Here is a 27,507-nt window from a genome sequence, read left to right as displayed (position 1 = left end):
CGAACATTCTAACATCTACTGCTAAATACTGCCACTCAGTTTGACTCCCTGGGCACGGACCGGGTCACCGCCACGAGACTACTACCCCTATCAGATCCGGCTCCGGGTAGGCTCCCGCGTGCGCGACGCTGCGCGACTCAGGCCCAGGGGCGCGTCATGTACAGACTCTGATCAGAGGGTGTACAGAGTGCGATCACAGGGTGTACAGAGTGAGATCACAGGGTGTACAGAGTGCGATCAGAAGGTGTACAGAGTGCGATCAGAGGGTGTACAGAGTGAGATCAGAGGGTGTACAGAGTACGATCAAAGTGCGATCAGAGGGTACAGAGTGAGATCAGAGGGTGTACAGATGCGATCAGAGGGTGTACAGAGTACGATCAGAATGCGTACAGAGTGTGAACAGAGTGCGATCAGAGGGTGTACAGAGTACGATCAGAATGCATACAGAGTGTGAACAGAGTGCGATCAGAGGGTGTACAGAGTGAGATCAGAGGGTGTACAGAGTACGATCAAAGTGCGATCAGAGGGTACAGAGTGAGATCAGAGGGTGTACAGATGCGATCAGAGGGTGTACAGAGTACGATCAGAATGCGTACAGAGTGTGAACAGAGTGCGATCAGAGGGTGTACAGAGTACGATCAGAATGCATACAGAGTGTGAACAGAGTGTGATCAGAGGGTGTACAGAGTGCGATCATAGGGTGTACAGACTCTGATCAGAGGGTGTACAGAGTGCAATCAGAGTGTGTACAGAGTGAGATCACAGAGTGTACAGAGTGCGATCAGAGGGTGTACAGAGTGCGATCAGAGGGTGTACAGATGTGATCAGAGGGTGTACAGAGTGAGATCACAGGGTGTACAGAGTGCGATCAGAGGGTGTACAGAGTGCGATCAGAGGGTGTACAGATGCGATCAGAGGGTGTACAGAGTGCGATCAGAGGGTGTACAGAGTGCGATCAGAGGGTGTACAGAGTGTGATCCAATTTTCTCAGAAGTAAAGAGATGAAAAAAAAAAAAAGTTTTGCCAGTTTAGCGAGTGCGATCTGGATAGCACTCGTCCGATTTATAAGGTTGTGTTCAGGATCCCTTAGGCTATGTTCCCTTGATGAGGTCTTGGTGATTTTTTTGATGCTGCAGAATTGCTGCATACATTATGTTAATTAGGTTACGTGTGTTTTTTATTGCATTTTTGTGTGCTTTTTTAACATGTGTTTTAATTGCGTTTCTGACTCTGCGGTTTTTGTCTCTTGTTGGTGTGTCATCTAATATATATAATTGTCTTATCCCGTCTGTCTGTCCTTCTGTCCAGGAAATCCCACGTCGCTGATTGGTCCGGCCATGGCCAATCAGCGACGCAGGATTTCAGAACAAGATGGCGGCCGTTAGCGGCTCATCTGCCGCACGGAGGTAAGCGGCGATGCATCGCGACCAATCAGCGATATTGGCGCCAAATTTACACTCTCGCCCTCACCCGCTCACCCTCACCCGCTCACACCCACACACGCTCACCCTCACACCTGCTCACACCCTCACCCGCACACCCTCACACGCTCACCCCCACACGCACACTCTCACGCGCTCACCCCCACACGCACACCTCCACACGCTCACCCTCAGACGCACACCTCCACACGCTCACCCTCAGACGCACACCTCCACACGCTCACCCTCAGACGCACACCTCCACACGCTCACCCTCAGACGCACACCTCCACACGCTCACCCTCAGACGCTCACCCTCAGACGCACACCTCCACACTCTCACCCTCAGACGCACACCTCCACACGCTCACCCTCAGACGCACACCTCCACACGCTCACCCTCAGACGCACACCTCCACACGCTCACCCCCACACGCACACCTCCACACGCTCACCCTAAGACGCACACCTTCACATGCTCACCCTCAGACGCACACCTCCACACACTCACCTCCACACGCTCACCCTCAGACGCTCATCTTCAGACGCACACCTCCACACGCTCACCCTCAGACGCACACCCTCACCCTCACACCCTCAGACGCACACCTCCACACGCTGACCCTCAGACGCACACCTCCACACGCTCACCCTCACACCTCCATACGCTCACCCTCAGACGCACACCTCCACACGCTCACCCTCACACGCACACCTCTACACGCTCACCCTCACCCGCACACCCTGTGCTAGCCGGTCATCTCACGGCTGCTCGCAGCAGAAGTACCCCGACCGGCGGCCTCGCTCCCCGGTCCTCCAAAATTCATTAGGGGCCCCGGGGGGATACATTGGGGGGTTAATTTAAAGTAGTGCACAACCCATTTAAATACTGCTTCGCTGATTAGTCGCGCCCGGTCAGCCGCATACATAGTCTAGAATACCCGATGCGTTAGAATCGGGCCACCATCTAGTGCTTTACATAAAGCTGCTTTGGTTTTGATACTTCTTGGTATTTGGCTTTGACAAAACTTTACATCACAGCTGGCATAGGACAGGTCACACAGCGGCGCATTACAGCCGGCATAGGACAGGTCACACAGCGGCGCATTACAGCCGGCATAGGACAGGTCACACAGCGGCGCATTACAGCCGGCATAGGACAGGTCACACAGCGGCGCATTACAGCCGGCATAGGACAGGTCACACAGCGGCACATCACAGCTGGCATAGGACAGGTCACACAGTACACATCACAGCCGGCATAGGACAGGTCACACAGTACACATCACAGCCGGCATAGGACAGGTCACACAGCGGCACATCACAGCTGGCATAGGACAGGTCACACAGTACACATCACAGCCGGCATAGGACAGGTCACACAGCGGCACATCACGGCCGGCATAGGACAGGTCACACAGCGGCACATCACGGCCGGCATAGGACAGGTCACACAGCGGCGCATTACAGCCGGCATAGGACAGGTCACACAGCGGCGCATTACAGCCGGCATAGGACAGGTCACACAGCGGCACATCACAGCTGGCATAGGACAGGTCACACAGTACACATCACAGCCGGCATAGGACAGGTCACACAGTACACATCACAGCCGGCATAGGACAGGTCACACAGCGGCACATCACAGCTGGCATAGGACAGGTCACACAGTACACATCACAGCCGGCATAGGACAGGTCACACAGCGGCACATCACGGCCGGCATAGGACAGGTCACACAGTACACATCACAGCCGGCATAGGACAGGTCACACAGCGGCACATCACGGCCGGCATAGGACAGGTCACACAGCGGCACATCACGGCCGGCATAGGACAGGTCACACAGCGGCACATCACGGCCGGCATAGGACAGGTCACACAGTACACATCACAGCTGGCATAGGACAGGTCACACAGTACACATCACAGCCGGCATAGGACAGGTCACACAGCGGCACATCACGGCCGGCATAGGACAGGTCACACAGCGGCACATCACGGCCGGCATAGGACAGGTCACACAGCGGCACATCACGGCCGGCATAGGACAGGTCACACAGTACACATCACAGCTGGCATAGGACAGGTCACACAGTACACATCACAGCCGGCATAGGACAGGTCACACAGCGGCACATCACGGCCGGCATAGGACAGGTCACACAGCGGCACATCACAGCAGAGATCACCGCCGGATTGGCAGAGGTCACAGCCTCAAGTTACAGCCGCACACCACATCTGGCTCCGTGCAGGCTCCGCCTCTCTGGGGGCAGGGTGTGAGGAGTGCGGCTGACAGCGGGGATTAGGGCGGAGACTGCACGGAGTACGCGGAGGAGAGAAGCCGGCCCGGGCAGAGATGAGCAGCCTGGCTGCGGCAGGGGATGCTGGAGCGCTATGAATCTCCATGGCAGGCATGGCTTAGCCGGCACTGACCCGGGCTCCGGAGCCATCTGCAGGGAGAGGGGAGCCCCGGGCATCCTCGGCTGCACAGAGGAGGCTCCCTGGAAGCGATGTTCCCCGGACGTGTTCCCGGAGCAGCAGAGTGCAGCCTCCCGCGGCTCGTCCTCTCTTCTCATGCTGGCCGCAGTGTTTGGGCTGCTGCTCCTGTCGCTGATACACCTGGGGCAGGAGTCTGGGCAGCCAGGAGGGGGCGCTGCCGGGGAGCTGTGCCCCACTGTCCTGCTGCTGCGCGGAGCCGTGTACCTGGGGGGCGCTGTGTGCGCGCTGCTGCTGGGGACGGTGTGCGCCCTGCACTGTGCCGGCCGCCAGGCGGGACCCCCAGACTTCACCCGAGCCAGGATCCCCACACAGGTGAGCCCCGCACACAGCACACTGCCGGCTGCACTGCTACTCACACCTACAGAGCTGATGCTGCTGGCACGGTGAGCACATGATGGGTGCTGTTATTACTGCACAGTGGGCACATGATGGGTGCTGTTATTACTGCACAGTGGGCACATGATGGGTGCTGTTATTACTGCACAGTGGGCACATGATGGGTGCTGTTATTACTGCACAGGTGGGCACATGATGGGTGCTGTTATTACTGCACAGGTGGGCACATGATGGGTGCTGTTATTACTGCACAGGTGGGCACATGATGGGTGCTGTTATTACTGCACAGGTGGGCACATGATGGGTGCTGTTATTACTGCACAGGTGGGCACATGATGGGAATTGTCACATAGTGGCCCTGTATACAGGAGCTGGGTCGGTTCTCCCACCACTCCCTGCCTTTGATACATTAGATGGATAGTTCCTTTTTGCTATGTACATTTGATTTCTCCAACCAGTTTTTTGCTAGTTGGTCAGATATTTAAAGGGGTTGTCCGTGGGAGTACAAGTATCACCTATCCACAGGGGGTCCAATCGTAGGGACCCTCTCTGATCAGCAGAACGTGGAGCTTTTATATCTATAAGAATGGATCCGCAATCCTCATATTGAACCCGCTCCATTCATCTGCGATAGGGCTTCTGGAAAAAGCCAAGTGCTGCGCTCAGCAGCCACATAGGGGATGAACGGAGCTTAGATCACACATGCTCACTGCCGCCCCATTCTAATTGGGGTAAAATGATGCCATTCTGCCGAGTGGCCCCAGCACTTGGACCGCCACCAATCAATAATTCATCATCTGTCGTGTGGATAGGCGATAACTTATTTTCAACGGACAATCCCTTTAAGGGGCAAGCATAGCCCATTAGCCAGGGTCACACCTTGCTGCCTGTCAGTCACTGCCCCCGTAGCTCAGTGAATCCCACCTAATAGGGTTTCTAGTGTGTGAGATTTAATATCTTTTGTTTGGGTCTCATAATAAGTTTAGATCGATTGTTGGGACCTTCAATAAATTGAGCTGGAAATGTGAAACATCATGACATTTATATACTGACTCTAATCCCCCTCCAATCCTGCAGTGATTATACCCTAATTTATATGACCCCTGCAGCCAATCACTGGTCCCTACGGTGATTTTTTAATGTGCGGCAGGTGTGGATGGGAAGTCATCACTATTGGACCGATGTTGTGGATTAAATAAGAAAACGATGAGGATTATGTTTTGTGGGTTTTTGTCCATGTATACACTTATTTGTAATGACACGGGTCAGAATTTTGTAGGTTATTCTGGTGTGTTGCGCACATGGACAGTGATGGAGACCAGCAGACGGCCCTGTATGTGGGTATTGGCATCTCTCACTATGTGGGCATGGATGGCTACATGATGCGCACTGATGATTTAGCTCTGTGTCATTATAAAGTGTCTATGGAGGAGTTCTTTGGGAACTGTATGGTGGCGGTGGCTCAGCACTGTATTGCAGTACTATGTGATAACAACGGTATATGCTGGCAGTGTATGCCAAGAATATATAAGCGTATCGACCTGTGCAGGCTGTGGGTCGGTGTGTTGCGGCATGGATGAGGTGGGCGGTTCTCAGTAATAAATTGCATATATATATATATATATATATATATATATATATATATATATATATATATATATATATATATATATATATATATATATATATAATATTTTTAGTAGATTTGAAAGAATTTTTATTGTTGGAAAAAAACTATTTAGAAATTGATGTAATGAATAGGCAGTGATAAACGGGTTTTCCAGGTCAATATTAATGGGCTCAGAGCAGTGCAGAAAAAAGCTAGAAAACCTACATTCACTTCGTGGACTGTCGTTCCTTTGTTTTCAGTCCTCCAGCATCAAGATCTGGTGGGGGTGTACATGACCGCTGTAGCCAGTCAGCGGCTCCTGATTAGCTGCCACTTTCACATTCCTTCTGGGCGGCTTCTTCCACCTGTACAGAATGTGAACGCTGCAGCAGTCACATACCACAGTACTGCCATATATAGCAAAAATCACGGTCTCCTATGAACACAAGACTGTCATGACAGACATGGGGATTTTCAGCAGACCCCTGGCTGCCATGGCAACCCATCTATGCCTCACGATTGCGCCAGAGGAGCACTAATGGGCATATGGAATGACGCACCCTTCCCGACCAGCGCAGTAAATGCTGCTGAATATCACAGCTATCATCTACCGGAAAGATACAGGCTCAGTTCCTGAGCACGCATCAAAGTCAGGGAGCCTGTGTATGACGTAACTGTATGCTATATGTTGGTAAGGGAATCTGTCAGTAGGATCAACCCTTCTAAGCCGTCTGTATGGACATGTAGGTCATAGGAAGCTGAATAAAATTATACCTTGATATCTGTATGAATGTCTTATTCCAGAGAAATCAATATTATCTGTAAATGAGTTGTTTCAGGCTGTGGGCCAGACACTGATCTCCCTGAGGATCTGCCTCCAGAGATTATTTTAAGTGAAAGGGGACATTACTAGTGTGAGACATGTAATGACTGACAGTCTGCTCTCCTGATCTACATGTCTCACACTGGTAACTCCCCCTTTCACTTGAAATAAGCTCTAAAGGCAGATTCTCATGCAGATCAGTGTCCAGCCCATAGATCTTAACAGCTAATTTACTTACAAGAAAAATGTGGATTACTCTGGAATGCGACATCGTCGATATCAAGCTATCACTTTATTCAGCTTCCTATGACCTACATGCCCATATAGATAGCTTAGGGGGTGGGGGTTGATCCTACTGACAGATTCCATTTAAGGGCTATTCCAGTTTTGGAAAAACACATCTTTCAGCTGCAGTTTATTTAAAAAAAAATTGAGCTTTACTCACTCTCCACAGGTCCAATGCGGCATTCCCATCTCTGCTTTTGTCTGCAGTGCGGACATCATTTTCGCAGTGCTGTAACCAATCGCTAAGGTTAACAGCTCTCCCTAAATTGACAGCACGAGCCGCTGAGCTCAGTTATTGGTGATGTGATGTCAGTGCGCTAGACCTGGGGAGGACGAGTAGAGCGCAGTTATTTATTTTTTTTATTTTTAAACAAACTGCAGTTGTGGGACAAGAATTTTCCAAAACGGAAAACCCCTTTAAAATGACTAGACTACAACATGCTGCCATTGTTCAACACATGCCGACAGTCTGGCTGATAAAATGGGCACGCGTACTGACTTATTTGATAAGATTGTCTTGAGTGTGTGCAAGGGACGGTGGGCTTAGCGTTACCGTGCAAGTTGTATGAGTTGTCACATAAATGTTCCTTTACCTGCATGAAAAGCGTCATGTAACTAATATCTCGCTGTGTAAGGGGAAAGTGGCACAGACCTATTATTGTGGCTTACTTTGTATCTGTAAATTGCTTTTCTGAAATGAATGTGGACCTGTGGCGCTGGTGCCCTCACAAATTGCCACATGTAACCTGTATATAAACCTTTACATGGCTGGATGTGGGGGCTCGTGTGCCGGCTGCATGCTAATGACAGGGGGGCCGCGCAGTATGTGCACAATGCAAAAGCAGAGTCAAGGGGACCAATCTCTGTGCAATTAGCTCATGGCCGACCTCCATGTCCGTAATTAGTGCTGTTTACTGCTTGGCAAAACCCAACATGGACAATCCGTGCTGGAGATATCAGCAGAAAAGCAAACACTTGTTAAGAAATATATAGCTTCAGATTAAGAGCCGCCTAGTAATCATCTCGCTGTCGGGTTATGTTCTCCCATGAGACTATGTCTACAGCTTTTGTACATTGGCCTTTATGGTGAAAAAAAAAAAGCTAGAAATATTTGACCTGATTTTTGCATCAATCTATTTTTGTCTAGTTTTTCCTGTTTCAATTCCTTTTTTTGCTCTGCTCTCAGTGTGATTATTGTAATCCCGCCGTTCACAGCTGTAAGGGAAATTATAACATTAGTTTAAATCAGTCATTCACATGATTGACACAAAGGACATAACCTCTATGTCTCTTACTGCATGAATTAAGAACCAAGGGGGGTTTCCCCGAGACTACAAAGGGTGTCATTCATGACACCTATGCTTGGTAAGCCTGAGCCTCAAAGCTTTGGGCAGGTGGTCCCTTGGTGGTCTCTTATGGCCAGGCTGAACAGGTGCTCGCCACTTATTAGCCCACGGGCAAGTCGCTGCCCTGCGATTTCAATATTACAATCTAGGCCATCCTGGAAACTTGAGCCCAGCCATATAAAAGATGGGTTATATAATGGAAAGGTGATCGCATGTGGGGGTCAGCGTCAGCTGAATGTGATCCATAAACCCTTTTTCCTACCCTCAAGGAAACAGAAGAATAACTTCAGGTGGAATGTTTATGTATTTGTTATTTATCACTTCTTATTTTATAACTGTTTTGCTTAATTGTGTGTTGCTTTATTTTTCGCGTTTATGCCTTTTCTTGTAACCACTGTAGTTTTTAGATTAAAGCTTAAAACTTTTTAGTTTGGTCCTTGTATGCTCTAGATTCCATAGCCGTTCAGAGAGTGTGACCTTTTTGATTGTCAGACAGTAGCATATTTCGGGGACTCCTCACCCCATGTTTAATGAGTTCTGGCAGCATGTTGTGTATCCAGGATGTGTGGACTTTGGGTGTGATTTATGCTCACTCTACAACCTATAAGGGCTCGCTCACACCTGCGATTAAATCAGACGAGTGCAATCCAATAAAAAAATCGGATTGGACTTAGTCCAATGTTATACTATGGGGCATCTCACATCTCTGATTATTTTCTCATGCCAAATCAGCATGAGAATAGTCTATTGCATGCTGCGAATGGCTGCGAGATTCGGATCGCACGCACCCATACAAGTCAGTGGGTGTGTGTGAAACAACGCACTACACTCGCAAATGTACTCTATATTTTTTTTTATTATATCACAGAAATTTCAGCACAAAAGTTAGTTAGTTGCATGTCATAGTTAACTTTTTAGCGTCAAAAGGTGCCAAAAATATAGATCATATTTTATTTATGCACAAAATTAAAGAGATTGTCCACTACTTATACATTGATGCCAATGGGCATCAAAGTCTGATCTGCCGGGGTCCGACACCTGGCACCCCCACGCTGATCAGCTGTTATCAGTGGTGGCCACTGGCCGGAAGTCCTTACTTGCTGAGCTTGGCCTGGCTGTCTAGTTGTGGTGGCCACCGTGGGGTACTACACATCCTATTCCGTTCAATGGGAGGCGGATAGGGCATCAGTGTATAAGTAGTGGACAACTTCTTTAATGACCCACGTTCGCTACTTTCAAGTATTTGGCACAAAAATGGCAACGAATACCACAAGACAAAAAAAGAAAAGTGACTTGAAGTAAAACTCAAATGATGACTCTGGGCCATGGTGCTTTCTAATTGATAACAGGCTGTATGAGAAGTCGAAATTTCTCTTGTGCAGGTAGATGCATGGCCAACTCTCCTTATAGGCTTGCATAAGGGGGTCAATGATGCCTCCTTTATAACTGTATAAGACACTGATGGCATATCTTTTGGGAACTTTTAACATGTGTAATAGATTTTTATGGAAAATCTCACTTCCATCAATTTTATTTAAAGAGGAACTAAACTTTTTTTTTTTTTTTTTATTTAGTTCCAGCAGGGAATGTTCTAAAACTTTGAAAATCAGTTTATTAAGGGATTTGTCTTCATTCCTGTTAAGCAGTCAGTGACCTCCTATTTGCCTGCCTTCTGCTGCATCTATATCGGGACATTCTCATTTCGAAATCACATGCGTGCAATTTTTTTTCACAGGAATGAAGACAAATCCTCTAATAAAGTGATTTTCCAAGTTTTAAAACTTTCCATTCTGAACAAAATTATATTTAAAAAAAAAAAAAATTCATTTACTTATTCCTTAACCCCTTAAGCCCCGCGGGTGGTTTGCACGTTAATGACCGGGCCAATTTTTACAATTCTGACCACTGTCACTTTATGAGGTAATTACTCTGGAACGCTTCAACGGATCCCCCTGATTCTGAGATTGTTTTTTCGTGACATATTGTACTTCATGATTGTGGAAAAATTTCTTCGATATCACTTGCGTTTATTTGTGAAAAAAACGGAAATTTGGCGAAAATTTAGCAATTTTCAAAATTTGAATTTTTAAGCCCTGAAATCAGAGCGATATGTCACACAAAAGAGTTAATAAATAACATTTCCCACATGTCTACTTTACATCAGCACAATTTTGGAACCAAAATTTTCTTTTGTTAGGGAGCTATAAGGGTTAAAAGTTGACCAGCGATTTCTCATTTTTCCAACAAAATTTACAAAACCATTTTTTTAGGGACCACATCACATTTGAAGTCACTGAGGGGTCTTTATGACAGAAAATACCCAAAAGTGACACCATTCTAAAAACTGCACCCCTCAAGGTGCTCAAAACCACATTCAAGAACTTTATTAACCCTTCAGGTGCTTCACAGGAATTTTTTGAATGTGGAAGAAAAAAATGAACATTTAACTTTTTTCACAAAAATTTTACTTTAGACCCAATTTTTTTTATTTTCACAGGGGTAACAAGAAAAAATGGACCCCAAAATTTGTTGTGCAATTTCCCCTGGGCACGCAGATACCCAATATTTGGGGAAAAAACACTGTTTGGGCGCACGGCAGGGCTCGGAAGGGAAGGAGCGCCATTTGACTTTTTGATTGTAAAATTTTCTTGAATAATTAGCGGACGCCATGTTGTGTTTGGAGAGCCCATGTGTGCCCAAACTTTGGAGCTCCCCCACAAGTGACCCCATTTTGGAAACTAGACCCCCCAAGGCACCTATCTAGATGCATAGTGAGCACTTGGAACCCTCAGGTGCTTCACAAATTGATTCGTAACAATGAAAAAGTGAAAAAAAAAAACACTTTTTCATTTTTATGAATCAATTTGTGAAGCACCTGAGGGTTCCAAGTGCTCACAATGCATCTAGATAGGTGCCTTGGGGGGTCTAGTTTCCAAAATGGGGTCACTTGTGGGGGAGCTCCAATGTTTGGGCACACAGCGGCTCTCCAAACGCAACATGGTGTCGCTAACAATTTGAGCCGATTTTCCGTTAAATTTGTTAGAGGACACCATGTTGCATTTAGAGAGTCCCTGTGTGCCCAAACATTGGAGCTCCCCCACAAGTGACCCCATTTTGGAAACTAGACCCCCCAAGGCACCTATCTAGATGCATAGTGAGCACTTGGAACCCCCAGGTGCTTCACAAATTGATCCATAAAAATGAAAGTGTTTTTTTTTCACTTATTCAATTTTACGAATCAATTTGTGAAGCACCTGGGGGTTCCAAGTGCTCATTATGCATCTAGATAGGTGCCTTGGGGGGTCTAGTTTCCAAAATGGGGTCACTTGTGGGGGAGCTCCAATGTTTAGACACACAGGATCTCTCCAAACGCGACATGGTTCCAATTTGTTAGCGGACACCATGTTGCGTTTCGAGAGCCCCTGTGTGTCTAAACATTGGAGCTCCCCCACAAGTGACCGCATTTTGGAAACTAGACCCCCCAGGGAACTTATATAGATGTGTGGTGAGCCCATTGAACCCCCAGGTGCCTCTCAGAAAATCATAATGTTGACTTGTGAAAATAAAAAAAAAACATTTTTTCCACAAAAATGCAAAAAAAAATATTTTCACAAGGGTACTAGGAGAAATTGCACCCCATAAGTTGTTGTGCAATTTCTCCTGAGTACTCATATACCCCATGTGTTGGAAAAAAACTACTGTTTGGGCGCATGTAAGGGCTCGGAAGGGAAGGAGTGACGCTTTTGATCGCAGACTTTGATGGAATGGTCTGCGGGCGTCATGTCATGTTCTCAGAGCCCTTGATGTGCCTAAACAGTGAAATGCCTAACAAGTGCCCCCTTTTTGGTAGTGTTAGTTGATTTTTGAATTTTGTAATGTAGTGTTATACATCAGTTGTGTAGGACAAACTGATGTATGACAACTTGACGAACACTACGTCAGCTGTGCAGTGTTCGTCAGGTTGTTATACTTCAGAAATTAATTCAATAGTCCATCGAAGTATGGTACCTTTTGAAGCAGTCTTTCATACACAGGCCAGGTTTGTCAGGGCAGGTGTCACATTGATAAATGGTGTCCTTGCGTATTCCACTTTTATAACACACTCGGCACCTCTTTTGTGACTTTCCTTTTTTTCCGCTGTGAGGGATCTGCCCTGGGAAATGCTGGCCTGGTACAATTCTTGGTCCTTCAATTCCAGAAGTACTGGGGCCCTCTCTGTCACCGCTGCCAAATATCAGGGCCTTGATAACTGTTTCCTGAAACTGAAGGTACGACGCAGAAGTCTGGCCTGCACATTGTGACAGAAGGAAAGCATTGTGCATTGCCATCTGTACAATGTGCACGGCCAGCTTCTTGTACCACACTCTGGACTTTCTCAAAGCACTGTATGGCTGGAGGACTTGATCAGAGAGATCAACCCCCCCCCCCCCCATGTACTTGTTGTACCCCACTACACAGTCTGGTTTGACGACCTGTGTAGTGGAACCTCGTACAGTGCTGAGTGTGCTGCCATCACCATGTATGGTGGTCAAGAAAAGGACATCCCTTTTGTCCTTGTACTTGACCATCAACAGGTGGTCGCTACATTGGGCTCTGCTCTCACCCCTTTTGAGCAGCTGCCCAATTAGCGTCTTTGGGAGGCCTTTCTGAATTTTGCGGACAGTACCGCAGGCTGCGGTACGTCGCGCAGAGAGGGACTGGAAGAGCGGGATACTTGTATAAAAGTTATCCACGTAGAGGTGATAACCTTTATCAAGCAGTGGGTGCACCAAGTCCCACACAGTTTTCCCACTCACTCCCAGAACAGGGGGGCATTCAGGGGGTTCAATCCGGGAGTCCTTCCCTTCATAAACTCTAAACTTGTGAGTGTATCCTGAGGTACTCTCACAAAGTTTATACAGCTTGATCCCATACCTTGACCTCTTACTGGGCAGGTACTGCCGGAATCCAAGCCGCCCCTTAAAAGAAATTAAGGACTCATCCACACAAATGTCCCTTTGGGGCACGTACACTTCACCAAACTTGTTGTTGAAGTGTTCGATGACCGGCCGAACTTTGAAAAGACGATCAATGTTCGGGTCATCGCGTGCAGGACACCTTGCATTATCTTGGTAATGCAAGAACTTGTAGATGGCCTGAAAACGTGTCCGGGGCATGACCATTCGGAACACTGGAGTGTTATACAAAACGTCAACACTCCAGTATTGCCGAAGCTCGGGCTTCTTCAAGATCCCCATAAGAAGGACCAGGCCCCAAAACTTCATCATTTCTACTGCGTCTACAGGAGACCAGTTAGAAAATGATGAAGAGGGGTTTTGTTCTAAAAATTGATGAGCGTATAAATTAGTTTGGCCCACCATGAGGTTTATAAAATCCTCAGAGAAAAAGACTTTGAAAAAGTCTATTTCTGTGAGGCCGGTGGTGTCAAACTTGATTCCTGATTCCGCTACGAAATCAGGAATCAGCGGCTCATAATTTTCGGGGGGCGAAGTCCATATAGGCTCAGTAGTGGGGGGCGCTGGAACATCTCTCCTGCGACGACGGCGGGGCGGGCCAGCAGAACCTGAGGAAGAGGAGGAAGAAGAGAAGGAGGAAGACGACGAGGAGTCGGAAAAACAAAGAAATGTGGGATCCTCACCCTCACTGTCAGTGTCGGAGGCAAGAATAGCGTATGCCTCCTCCGCTGAATAATGAGTTTGGGATGAGCAGGACATTGTTTGTTATGTATGTGGTGCGTGTGTGTCAATTCTTTGAGAGTGTGTGTGTGTGTGTCAGTACTTTATTTAGAGTGTGTGGAAAAAGGAAATACTGTATGTGGTGCAAACAGCGAGCACGAGTGTGGATTGGTGAACTATGCCACCGATCAATACTCGGCGGCTGCTGGATGTGCGCACAAATGTGTGGGGAGTGGGAAGAGGGGAATTGGGTTGGATGAGGGGAGATCAGATTACTTACCAAAGTCCTCTCTGTTCTTTCAGGACCGGGGGCCCGGAGCAGGAGACCGGGGGCCCGGAGCAGGAAGACGGGAGCCCGGAGCAGGAGACCAGGAGCACGGAGCAGGAGACTGGTACTGGAGCTGGAGATCAGAAGCAAAAGAATTAACAGGGACACTGGGGTGAGGCGGATTGGGATGGGAAGGGGGGTAAAAAGACAGGAGAGTGGGAAGAGGGGGATTGGGGTGGATGAGGGGAGATCAGAGATGGACTTACCAAAGGGTCAGCAGGACTGGAACAGAAGACCCAGAGCAGGAGCCCGGGAGCCCGGTGCAGGAGACCGGGAGCCCGGTGCAGGAGACCAGGAGCCAAAGAATTAACAGGGACACTGGGGTGGGAAGGGGGGTTAAAAGACAGGGGAGTGGGAAGAGGGGTAAAAAGACAGGGGAGTGGGAAGAGGGGGAAGAGGGGGATTGGGGTGGATGAGGGGAGATCAGAGATGGACTTACCAAAGGGTCAGCAGGACTGGAACAGAAGACCCAGTGCAGGAGACCAGGAGCCCGGTGCAGGAGACCAGGAGCCCGGTGCAGGAGACCAGGAGCCCGGTGCAGGAGACCAGGAGCCCGGTGCAGGAGACCAGGAGCCCGGTGCAGGAGACCAGGAGCCCGGTGCAGGAGACCAGGAGACCAGGAGCTGGAGATCATAAGCAAAAGAATTAACAGGGACACTGGGGTGGGAAGGGGGGTAAAAAGACAGGGGAGTGGGAAGAGGGGTAAAAAGACAGGGGAGTGGGAAGAGGGGTAAAAAGACAGGGGAGTGGGAAGAGGGGGATTGGGGTGAATGAGGGGAGATCAGAGATGGACTTACCAAAGGGTCAGCAGGACTGGAACCGAAGACCCAGAGCAGGAGACCGGGAGCCCGGCGCTGGTGACCGGGAGCCCGGCGCTGGTGACCGGGAGCCCGGCGCTGGTGACCGGGAGCCCGGCGCTGGTGACCGGGAGCCCGGCGCTGGTGACCGGGAGCCCGGCGCTGGTGACCGGGAGTGGAGCTGGAGACTCGGACCAGAGCTGGAGACCGCTGCAGGACGCAGAAAAAAAAGGTAAGGGGGGGTAAAAAGAGGGGGGAGGGGGGATTGGGGTGGATGAGGGGAGAACAGACTTACCAAAGTCTTCTCTGCAGGATCAGCAGCAGGCTCTGGAGCAGGAACCACAGCAGGTCAGGAGCAGAAGATCCAGGACGCTGGAACAGAAGATCCAGGAGCAGCGGCAGCAGCAGCGACTGGAACAGTGAGAAGATGGTCTTGTGGTGTCACAGAATATTCTGTGGCACTACAAGGCCCAGCACAGATACATCAGATGTGATCGCTCTGTAGAAATCCTCACCAAATGTGAGGGTCTGCAGGGCGGTCACAGGGTGATGATGGGGTGGTGACAGGTGGAGGTAATCTGATTGGAGCAATCATTGATGACATCGATCGCTCCAATCAGAGTACCTGAATACAGGTGACCAGGCGGTCACAGGGAGGTGTCACCCCTCTGTGACCCCCTGTGGTGCATGTTGTGCCCCAGCCATCTGATTGGTGACACTGATTGCACCAATCAGACATGGCTGGAGCAGAGCACGCACCACAGGGGGTCACAGAGGGGTGACACCTCCCTGTGACCGCCTGGTCACCTGTATTCAGGTACTCTGATTGGAGCGATCGATGTCATCATCGATCGCTCCAATCACAGCAGTCTGGGGGCTTGAGTCACATTACAGGGGGTCATGGGGCGGTGACAGGCAGGTCACAAGCCGGTCACCGCCCCATGACCGCCCTGTCACCGCGCGGTCGCGCTACGATCGGTGCGATCGGCGATCGCACCGATCATAGCAGTCCGGGGCCAGTGCTGGTGTGTCCTAGCAACAGTCTAGGATCGGTGCTCATAGGAGCACCGATCCTAGGCTGCAGATCACTGTTTCCGGCAATCACATTGCCGGAAACAGTGAGAAATGCTGTGATTGGCTGTTCAGATTTGAACAGCCAATCACAGCGATCGCTGGTGCGGGGGGGCGGCGACAGCCCCCGGGATGATGACGCCATCTACCAGGAGGTAAGATGGCACCGTAACTTTAATGCTGTCACCGCGACTTAAGTCGCGGTGCCGCATTAAAGATATGACGTACTAATACGGGTCTGGCTCTTAAGTCCCAGGGCACAGACGCGTATTAGTACGTCAGATGTTATTAAGGGGTTAAAGATGGAAATCCTCCCAGAATGCTTAAATAGTAAATGGTCTAAGGGGTAATGTTTCTCCTTGTGGAGAGTGACATACCGACTCTGGCATGCCAATGTTGGAAGCAGCGATCCTACAAGTCACAATCGACCCTTTAACGAGTCTTGCGATATGACTTAGGATAAAAGCCAATCCAGAATCTCATTTGAGATTTTGAGAGATATTCCCCATGGAACTCTCCTTTTAAAAAGCGCTGCAAAAAGTTAATGTGCACAGCAATGTGAAAACTACATTGCTGTGCACATGTTCAGTATTTTGCTACTTCAGAGTTCGGAAGAGTTCGGAATAATTGACGTGGTTAAAATAAGTAGCATGTACATTCTTTGGGCAGCTTCCTCCGGGAAGGCGCTCTCCACTACAGTGGAAAATACAGAGAAAAGACCATGACGGCTGAGGGCAAAGCCACCAGGTAAACCTCTTTAGGAAAAAGACCGCCGGCGCTTTCCTGAGGCTTCCTCATCTAGAAAGACTCAGCGGGCATGAAAGAAGATGTTGTGTGCACACTCCCTAATCTAATGAAGACATGTTTCCTAAAGCAGTTTATGTGGAGACTGTAAAATGAATGTAAAAAATGCAATAGTGAATTGTGACATCATTTGAATGTACTACAACATATTCCCTACAACATCTTTATGTACAGCAGCTCAAAAAGGTAAAGTTTAACTTAGCAACCATTTGGCCATCTATGAACACCGATCCTGCATGTTCTCTACATGAAAAGTTCCTATGCAAATTGTCTTTTCAGAGAGTAAGGGGACTAGAACTCTAATATCACCTATAGGAAGTAGCAATCCCAAAAGTCTAAATCGACCCTGTAACCAGCCTTGTCATATGACTTAGGATAAAAGCCAAACCAGAATCTCAATTGCAGACACCGTATCAGATCTCATACTTTGCACTGATGAGCGGCAACACCGTGAAACACCATGTCTACAAATTGGGATTCTGGTTTGGCTTTTATCCCAAGTCGTATAGCAAGGCTCGTTAAAGGGTCTATATTGACTTTTAGAATTGCTACTTCCTATAGGTGGCACTAAAGTTCTTGTCCTCTTCCTCTCTCAAGAGGCAATTTGCATTTTTAATTTCCCAGAGGAGCATGCACGCTGTATATAAGTCTTCTCACTGTGACATGCCAAGCTTGGCTTTTCACTCTCCACAAGGAGAAACGTTACCCCTTAGACCACATAAAGAGTTCAGAAGCCTGGAGGACAGAGCATTATATATGTCACTGCTCCTGAATTATTAGCCTGTTCTGTTTGCTGCCGGAAATGGTTGTCAGCAAACAGATCCCTGACTACTTAGTTGACTTACTATAATGTAGTGGTAGAGTTTGTTTTTCCTATGATAGATCTTTGTACACTTAGTCTTGTCTGTAGAAGACTACTATACCTTCACCAATACAAATAACCTGAACAAACCTTGAAGTCTACAGAATTGTGAATACAGCTCTGAATTACAGCACAGAATAACTCTGGATGACTGCAGGACAACAGATACAAAGTTGCTCAGATTGGGCCCTGATTGCATCATGTTTTCCTTTTCTCCTACATGCAGCTGGTCCATAGGGAAAAGTTTCAGCCTACCAAAGCGCACTGTGTATAGAGTAGTCTAAAAAGTTGGTAGCTTTCAAAGGAGTTTGAATCTGAGGAACCAGAACACACAGATTTGGAGGGCGCCGTTTATTATAACTGTGCAATATGCATTTATTGTGACCTGGAGGGTTGCTTTAATAAATGGACAAACCTTATAATATGGGGATTGTACATAAAGTTGCTAAGTTTCATTTAAAAAAAACAAAAAAAAAAACAAAACAATAACAGAATTTAGGACACATATCTGACTTGTCTGGTGGTTACTCAGATCAGAAGGTGGAGCTGACATTACTTTCCCTGCGCAGTAGCTGTTGCAGGGAGATGTAATATTTCATGCCAGCCGTTCAGATGAACTACAAACCATGAAATACATCAGTCCACAAGGGTTTGTTAAAGAAGTTGTTCACAACTTTTTATTATCTCCCCCCCCCCCCCCCTTCCTCCAATGTATACCCCCAGGGCCCCTGAGGGATTTTGTGATTACCTTGTGTTGCAGATACTGCCTGTGAGCGGCTCTACCGCTGGGTGCTCAGACATCACGTGACCGGCCACTGATGTCACATCAAGTGAGGTGTGACATCAGTGTCGTGGTCCAAGCGGTGGACGGCGGGCTGTGGGCGGGGTTACCCTGCGCGTCACACCCTGCATCCACCGCTCTCTTTCCCAATGAATGAGGAGAGGGAGAGCGCGAGGTGGATGCCGGGTGTGACGTGCAGGGTAACCCCGCCCACAACCCAGTATGCACCGTGGAACGCAGCACTGAGTCACCCCCGGCTGCATCCGGAATCATGACGTGACCTCAGCGGATGTCAGAGCCGGCTGCAGCAAGGTCACGTGATATCTGTGAGCGGCCAGTGATAGCGCCGCTCACAGGCAGAAACAGCACCGCAAGGTAATTACAAAACCACTTAGGGGCCTCGGGGGATACATTGAGAGGGGGTAATAAAATGTAGTGAACAACCCCTTTTAACCCTAGAATTCATGACCATAAAAATCTACATTTTCACATACCTGGGGCCTTTGAGGCCCGTGTGCAAATAACATGGAATAACTCAAACAAAAATGACAAACAACTATATACCTGAGGAATACCTAGAGTTTCAAAATTCTAACTAAAGTAATCTTGCAGAAAATAGAAAACAATTAACAGGGCGGGCCTGCGAGGCCCCAGGTATGCGTTCTAGGGTTAAAGGCTCTTTTGGGGGCTCCATACTATGAAGTCCATATGCCCAAATGGGATGTTGTCACTCTCATCATGACACTCATTTTCATGAGATCTATTTATTTTAATATCTGACCTACCCCCCCCCCCCCCCCTCCAAACTATGCACAGGTTTGTGGACCGCTTTTTGTCTCCCACATTACCATATTAATCCCTTAACAATTGGACAACTTTCATTTTCATACTTTTTTTTTTTTTTTTCCCAAGAGCTATAGCTTTTCTTATTTTTTTCATTGACATAACCATATGAAGGTTTGGGGATTTTTCTCCGGGGAAAAAATTGATGTTTTGAATGACACCACTTAATGTACTAAAAAACTGGAAAAATGTTCCAATTGAGATTAAATGGTGAGAAAAAAAATGCAATTCTGCGGTGGGTGGGAGGTTGGGACTTTGTTTTTATGGTGCTCATTGTGAGCGATGAAAATGACCTCGGAACATGATTCAAAATAACTAATAAGACTTTTATAGATAAATTTGGCAAGAACCAATTTTTCAAGAACTAGAACAGTGAGCTATAGTTTTGATTCTATTTTGGGATACCCACAATATTTTGATTGCTTTTTATTGCATTTTTTAAGGGCGGTTTGGCACAGAGGTTAATTAATTCAATACCTTGTGTGACAAAGTCTTCAGTAATATAAACATGGGAGAAATGTTCCAGCACACGAAGTGATGAGAGGGGTTAATCAGCCTTGTTTAGTGCTAGGGTGATTAAACACCTGTAGAGAGGGAGGAGGATAAATTCCCAGCCTTTCAGAGCATTTGGTGTGGGGTGGGCCTGGAGACACAAGCTCTGGAGCTGTATTGTCATGTGAAGAAAAGCTAAACCTTCGGTTGTTCGTTCCCGAAGCAGGCAACTTCCCGTAGCGAGAAGGACTGTGCCATATGTCATGTTTTGTTTTCCTGTTAGACTGGGAAGGCAGTGTTTGTTTTGCTAACATTGCCGTGGTTTATGCAGTACTCTTAATAAACCAGCGGAAGCTTTAAAGAGACAGTGTTCCTGTGTCTACCTCCATGTGCAGCAGAGTGAGCTGATCTCTAACACTTGATAGACCGGACTTTTGTGCTTGCAGTGATGCCAAATGTTTTTGTTTTTTAATATATAATTATATATTAACTTTTTCTTTTTTTTTTCACGACCTTTGACTTACAATAACGTCAGAAATTGTATCTCTGCCTTTGATGCGAACGCACACGCTGAGCCCACATCATTCCTAACAGATGATGGCTGATTTAATCAGCCATCATCTGTCTTTAACAAACGAGATTGGAGTGGAGCTGCCATAACAGCTGGGGGTTATGGCGTCTTTACAAATCCTAGCAGTATAGTTTTTACTTGCATAGTTTTTCTGAAAATGTGTTTTATTTATTATGCAAATGAGGGCACTCTTGGTGTTGCCAAGGGCTCAGTGCACTGTTTCGTCTCCTCAATCACAAATGCTGCATACCTCTCCTCATACTGATCGACAAAACTCACTTGACCAGAGCGAGCGCTGCCCTGAATTGAATCCCCCAGCCTTGGGCTTCACAGCAAAATCAAGGTAGCCATGGAGGCTATCCGCACCCTGTGATTTCATCACGGTGGGGAGAGGAGGTGATGGGCGCGAGCACACGTCACATTTACATGCCACCATCAGTGATTGACAGTGGCATATATACAGCAGCGATTGGAGATGGCTCTGGTCACTACGGTTTCAGGCAGTTGCGGGCTGTATATGTGTGTGGAGCTGCTCATCTCCAGAGTACACTCCTCAGATATGGACTCCAGTGCTCTTGTTTTATATTCCTTGGCATATCCTCTTTATGTGTGGGATTGTCTTAATAATAAATATGTTCACATTACTTTATAGTGACTTTGTTTATGCTTTTTGCTTTCTCGGTATTGCTGGATACGTGCTCCCATTTGTATAGTAGAAATGTCCTTCGAAATTAGATTTCAGGCAGCCGTAGTATGGTTTATGTTACGTGGGCTTACAGAAAGCGGCAATTATATTCATCATTTGATAATTTCCATTCCGCACACGTCACCTCCTTTTCCTTCCCCTCACAAAGGCCTCTGGATGTTGTGATTAGCATAGGAAGGATTAAGGGGCTATCAAGCACTTAAGACCTGGAGGAACAGCGTGTATTTGGGTAGAATCAATTTATGTGCAAGGACACTTTGAATAACCATGATATGAGCTTTTAATTTATATTCCCTTAATAAGGAGGCTTTCATATCTGTACCCCACTATTGCATCTGTTGTGACAACATAGGACATTGCTAAATCTGAAAGAATTTGTGATTTTTCATTGTTTCATATTAAATACACTCCTCTGTATTGTAATTGCAACACCCAGAAGGAAAACTCATGTAATTATTGAAATCTCAGGTTGGATAGACATGTTAAAAACATGCAAATAATGGACAAATTTAAACAACCTTTTCCAAACATCTCAATTTAGCCACTATCGAGCATGAGTTCCACATGCAGAAATATACTCACTTACACATCTTAGCGGCTATCAATGAGGTTTTTAATGGTTGTCTGAAGAATGCACACTGAATGCACTTGGGAAGTCATCAAGATCCGCTGCTGGCATCTCCTTTTGCAATTGCCAAGCAATGATGTCTCGATGTGAGACAGGTACGGAGACTGCAGGCCATGGTAGCAAGTTTAGGCCACACAGGCTACTCACTGTAGCACGAGGAATTTGCGGCCTGGCATTGTCACTTTGAAAAACTGCTCCTGAGACCATTTAAATGTTGAGTTTAATTACCTCTCTGCTGTTTCTGCCTGTGAGCGGCGCTATCACTGGCCGCTCACAGGCATCACGTGATCCCCGGCTGCAGCTGGCTCTGACATCCATTGATGTCACGTCATGGTTCCTGATGCAGCCGGGGGTCTCTCTCTTCTGTGTTCCAAAGTGGCTGCTGGGTTGTGGGCGGAGTTACCATGCATGTCACACCCGACATCCACCGCGCGCTGCCTCTCCCCATTCATTGGGAAAGCGTGCGGTGGATGCTGGGTGTGATGTGCGGGGTAACCCCGCCCACAACCCAGCAGCCAGTGCTGGGACTCCAGCGCTGAGTCACGCCTAACTTGGCGTGACATCAGCGAGGGGTCACATGCTGCCTGTGAGCGGCCACCGATAGCGCCGCTCACAGGCAGAAACAGCAGCGGGAGGTAATTAAAAACAAGCTTCTTTTCATCATAAAAACACATTGGGCTATTTTGAATAGTAGTGGACACCCCTTTTAACAAAGATATTTGTGAGTAAGCAATATGAGCAGCATCTTCTTTCCTCAGTACCCCTGGTATCTCCAGTATCAGATCAGACAGGCAGGGTGGCCAACAGTTTGAAAAGCCTTTTCTTCGATCAGTACTTCTGGTATCTCCAGTATTAGATCAGATAGACAGGGTGGACAGCAGTGTGAGCAGCCTCCTCTTACCTCAGCACCCCTGGTATCTACAGTATTAGATAATAAAGATAGGGTGGACAGCAGTGTGAGCAGCCTCTTCTTACCTCAGCACCCCTGGTATCTCCAGTATTAGAACAGATAGATTGGGTGGACAGCAGTGTGAGCAGCCTCCGCTTACCTCAGCACCCCTGGTATCTCCAGTATTAGATCAGATATACAGGGGGGGACAGCAGTGTGAGCAGCCTCCTCTTACCTCAGCACCCCTGGTATCTCCAGTATAATCAGGTAAACAGGGTGGACAGCAGTGTGAGCAGCCATCAGTTTATCTTTGTACACCGCATAACCTGTAGTCTTGAATAGGATTCCTTACTGATTTGCATTGACTTCATTGGACTATCAGTGTTGTATTATGGTTTGTTGTGCAAATGGTCCGTCCATCTATAATTTACAATAACCTTTAATAGTTTCAAATCTGCAGCATATCAATTCTTAGATTGGATGAAAAACATTCTAAAGACTGGGGAAAAAAACGCATCAAAGGTACTCCCTTTTTATGCTGCTTTTTTCCTGTCAAGAGATACGTTTTTGGGGCAGAAATGTCTGCAGCAAATACTTAACATGTACACAGACCCTTAAAGGGAACGTGTCAGGTCCCCCCATACCCTTTAGCCCAGAAGCATTCACCTACGTATCATCAAATTCCCTGCCTAACCTTCCCTGTATAACGTTATTGAGTGAAAATAAGGTTTAAAAAAAGCATTTATAATGTCGACTATGCTAATGAGGGCTTTGACTACTTGATGGGGCCTTAGTTGCCCCATACTAGTCAGCCCTCTGTTCATGTTATCGTGCCCCTGTAGGCGTGATAACATAATTTGCATGAGTGGCGTTATCGCTGCTCATGCAAATCTTGCGACTGTGCGCCACTTATTCCGTCAGCGTCACTGTTCCTCTGTAGCCAGGTGTACGCCTCCCGGCTTCAAAGGCACTGCACCTCTCAGGAGGTTTAGAAAATGGCTTGCGGTCATGCGCAGTGTGCCTCTGCACAAAAAGTCACAGCAAAAAAACTGCTGCATTTTACTGATTGTGGCATCATGGCCTAAAGAGAAATTAGAGGGTGCTGATGGTCACCAAGCATTTTTTCAAAGTGTCATCTTGAGATTTCTCATTGAGTCATTTCGTAGATTTTTTTTTTTCCACTAAAGAGCTCATCTGTTGGGTCCTTCCAGCTGTCCAGGCTCGTAGGAAACCTAAATCTGTGCGCTGGTATGAAGCGGACGTGTGCCACCATGGGGCTCATGGTATGTGTTAGGTTTTTTTCTGCTTGTTTTAGCTGTTTGTGTTACATTGCAGCGCACTACAAGTGAATAGGGTCTCATTGTAAGGCCATGGTCACAGTGTACAGGCGAGTCCCAGATGGCTTCTTCCTGCCCACTGACGGTGACTGGCAAAGCTCTACCTGGAGAAGCCACTAAGGACTCGCCTGTACGACAAGTCACCCGTGCAGCTCGGTACCTGGCGGCTGTGGTGTTTCAGAGACAAACATACATGGCTGTGATCTGACAGCCAGTGGCTGATAGATGCTGCCCAAACCGTGAGCAGCATATATCAGCTGATAGGTTCTCTTTAATGCCTAAAGTAGATTTTAACTTAAGGGGGTTAAACAATTAAAAAAAAAAAAAAAAAAAAAACCCGCAAAGAAATTCAACCTTTAGGCCACATTCACACATTCTGTATTTGGTGAGTTTTTTACCTCAGTATTTGTAAGCCAAAACCAGGAGGGGAACAATCAGAGGAAAAGTATAATAGTAACACGTCACCACTTCTGGATTTATCACCTGTTCCTGGTTTTGGCTACAAATACTGATGTAAAATACTGACCAAATACTGAATGTGTGAACGTGGCCTAATTCTTATTATTGGGAGGCAAAATGAAGAAATACAACTTTTCAAGAATCTTTTGTTCAGTTATTTTTTACCCAAGTGGTAAGGCGGCTGTATTCTTCGGGTCAGTAAGATTTACAGCAATGCCATTTATATGTCAATTTTATATTATTTTTATGTTTTGCTACTATTAGACATTGAATTTTTTTTTTACTATCCATATTCTGAGAGTAATAACATTTGTATTCAACAAAACCAATTTTTTTTTACATTTTTTTCCCCTCTTTTTACATGTCAGAAGATAACAAATCTGGCTGCTTGTATCTACTGAAAGGATCACTTTAATAAAACATTTTCTGCATTAGGCTTTTGTTATCAGCATGGACACTATATAATGTATAGATCAGCAATTCTGTAATCCTCAAGTGCATATACATACAATGTAGTTTCTTGTAGAAAAGATCAAGAGATGTAAAGCAATTTTGGAGACTTAATTCGGAGTAATATTGACCTCAAATGAAACCTAATTTAGTTCTTTTTAGCGGCCTGCAGAAAATTTATGAACTGATACCCTAAGGCTATGTGCACACTGTGTGCGTTTTTTTGTGCGCTTTTTTTTATCGTGGAAATGCACCAAAAATGCTAGGTAATCTGCCAGCTAATGCAATGACAATCCTGATGTGCTGTGCACATGATCCGGAATTTTCCGCTCAGGATTATCATTGCGTTAAAATCCGCAGCATGTCCATTCTTTGTGCATTTTTGTGCTGCAGAAACGCTACAAAGAATGCGGGGAAGAAGACTACTTCTCCCATCATCCAACCGCCGCTCCCGCTGATAACAGCGAGAGCAGCGCAGCTGAGGGGAGTAGTAGTCTCCTCAGCCGAAACAGCGTCTGTTCGCAGTGTAAAAAAAATAATAAATAAATCTCTATTAAAATAACAAACACCTTTCTCACCTGTCTGCCGTCCTTCTGATGTCCCCTGGCGGCACACTGACGGCTGTGGGCTGTTATTAGTATCCAGGGAACATTTTTGGCTAATGGCCCCTTCCTTTCTACTATCAGCTTCCAGCAGTTGGCTTTCCCTCTGCTGGTTATGAAAATGATACGGGAGCCCACGCCATTTTTTTTTTATTTTAGACTATGTGCCCATGATCCGGACATAGCTGCTCTTTGGACGCAGCATATTTTTGCTGCGTCCAAAACGTGTTATATGAACGCCGGTAAATCTGCATGTGTTCACTGAACTGTGCGGATTCACCGCATTCAATACATTCTACTGGTCAAATTTCTGTTGCGGAGACTAGCGACTCTGCAAGAGAATTTAACATGCTGCGGTCCTCAATGACGCACCACATGTCAGCGTTCGCGGGTGATTCGCAGCCTCAGATGCACGCATAGTGGACCTGAGATTTCTAGAAATCCCATCCACTATGCTGTAACATCTGGATGCTGCGGGTTTGACGCTGCATAAACACGAAGCATCAAACCCGCAGCAGCTCCTGATTGTGGACACGTACCCAAACTCGCCTGTAGCATGTCAATTTCTGTAGCGGACATGCTAGTCTCCGCTGCAGATTTTGACTGATTGAAATGCATTACATGCGGTGGATTCGCATGTATTCACAACAAAAGTGCTGCATTAGAACACAGCTTTTTGGACGCTGCAAAAATATGCTGAGTCCAAAGCACTTCTGTTTACTGTTCAGGGGTACATAGTGGCTAACGAAACAGCTGTGAGCTGTTATTAATAGCCAGGGAACATGTTTGCCTAATGGAACCTTCCTAGCCTAAAAATAGCAGCTCCCAGCTGCCCCAAAAATAGCTTGAATGGAAATGCTAATGAGCTTGGGTTTATTGGATTAGCTGACACCTAGCCCTTTTGCTTAGTAATGACAAGGTGTCAATCAGACCCTTTCATTACTAAACCTAATTAAAGTGAAGAGTTAAATAAACACACACACACACACACACACACACACACACACACACACACACACACACACACACACACACACACACACACACACACTAAACCCTTTATTTGAAATACGACAGACACCATTCTTTAATCATTTAATTTAACCAATATACTCACCCCAATGTCTGATGGTAATTCAAGGGTTATTAAAGCGATGTCCCACGTGTGTTTTTTTTTTTTTTCAAATATCTTTATTTTGTTCCAAAAAGCATTCATTGATGTACAAAAACGCTACAAAATCGCTCGTTTTTTTCTGCAGCGCTTTTCCTGCTAAGTGCAGTGCATTTCCTGCCAAGCAGCCAGATATTACAACACAGTGGATGAAGCATAGTGGATTTGTACAAATCCCATGCCCACTATGCGTTCCCGTGTTCCTGTGGCTTACCCGCGGAGACAGACATGCGGCTCGTCTTCACAGACCGCAGCATGTCTATTTCTCTTGCAGAGACGCTGGTCTCTGCGAGAGAAATTCGGCCAGTGCAATGTATAGGATGCGGTGAAGCCACGTGTGTTCATTGAACACATGCGGCTTCACCTGCGTGCACTACCATTCCTGATAGTGCACATAACCTTAACAACATGCATTTATATTTAAAAACAACTCTGATATGTTCAGGTTATGGGCGCGCATTCAGGATTTGCTTGCAGAAATGTCTGCAACGTTTCTGCAAGGTTCTGCATCGCTGGGCAGCAAAAAATGCTGCAGAAATTCAGCGTGTTTTCATGCGTTTTTTTTTTTTTGTGTGCGTTTTTGCCTGCGGATTTGCCATGTGTTTTTTTTTTCCCCAATGCATTGTATAGGGAAAACGCAGGCAAAAACGCACAAAGAATGGACATGCTGCTTCTTTTTCCGCACATCAAATTCTGTAAGGAAAAATCCTTATGTGCAC

General features: G+C 46.8%; 1 protein-coding gene across 2 annotated transcripts in view; it reads left to right on the top strand.

Annotated features, from left to right (window-relative positions):
• The first annotated feature begins 3,702 nt into the window (after nucleotides 1-3,702).
• The window catches only part of SNX25 (sorting nexin 25), a 308,205-nt gene continuing 284,400 nt past the window's right edge, over nucleotides 3,703-27,507 (top strand). Inside the window, exon 1 of one of the 2 annotated variants that reach the window (XM_073642554.1) lies at nucleotides 3,703-4,235. In XM_073642554.1, the coding sequence (XP_073498655.1) occupies nucleotides 3,819-4,235 (417 nt within the window). In that variant the 5' untranslated portion in view covers nucleotides 3,703-3,818. The remainder of the gene's footprint in view (nucleotides 4,236-27,507) is intronic. The other variant, XM_073642545.1, reaches the window with a different exon arrangement.

The sequence above is a fragment of the Phyllobates terribilis genome, unplaced genomic scaffold (genome assembly GCF_046119375.1).
Source record: "Phyllobates terribilis strain yellow unplaced genomic scaffold, ASM4611937v1 Scaffold_1__5_contigs__length_1240528914, whole genome shotgun sequence".
NCBI classification, from domain to species: domain Eukaryota; kingdom Metazoa; phylum Chordata; class Amphibia; order Anura; family Dendrobatidae; genus Phyllobates; species Phyllobates terribilis.
Note: the sequence above shows the minus strand (reverse complement) of the source record. Positions and strands in the feature narration are given on the sequence as shown.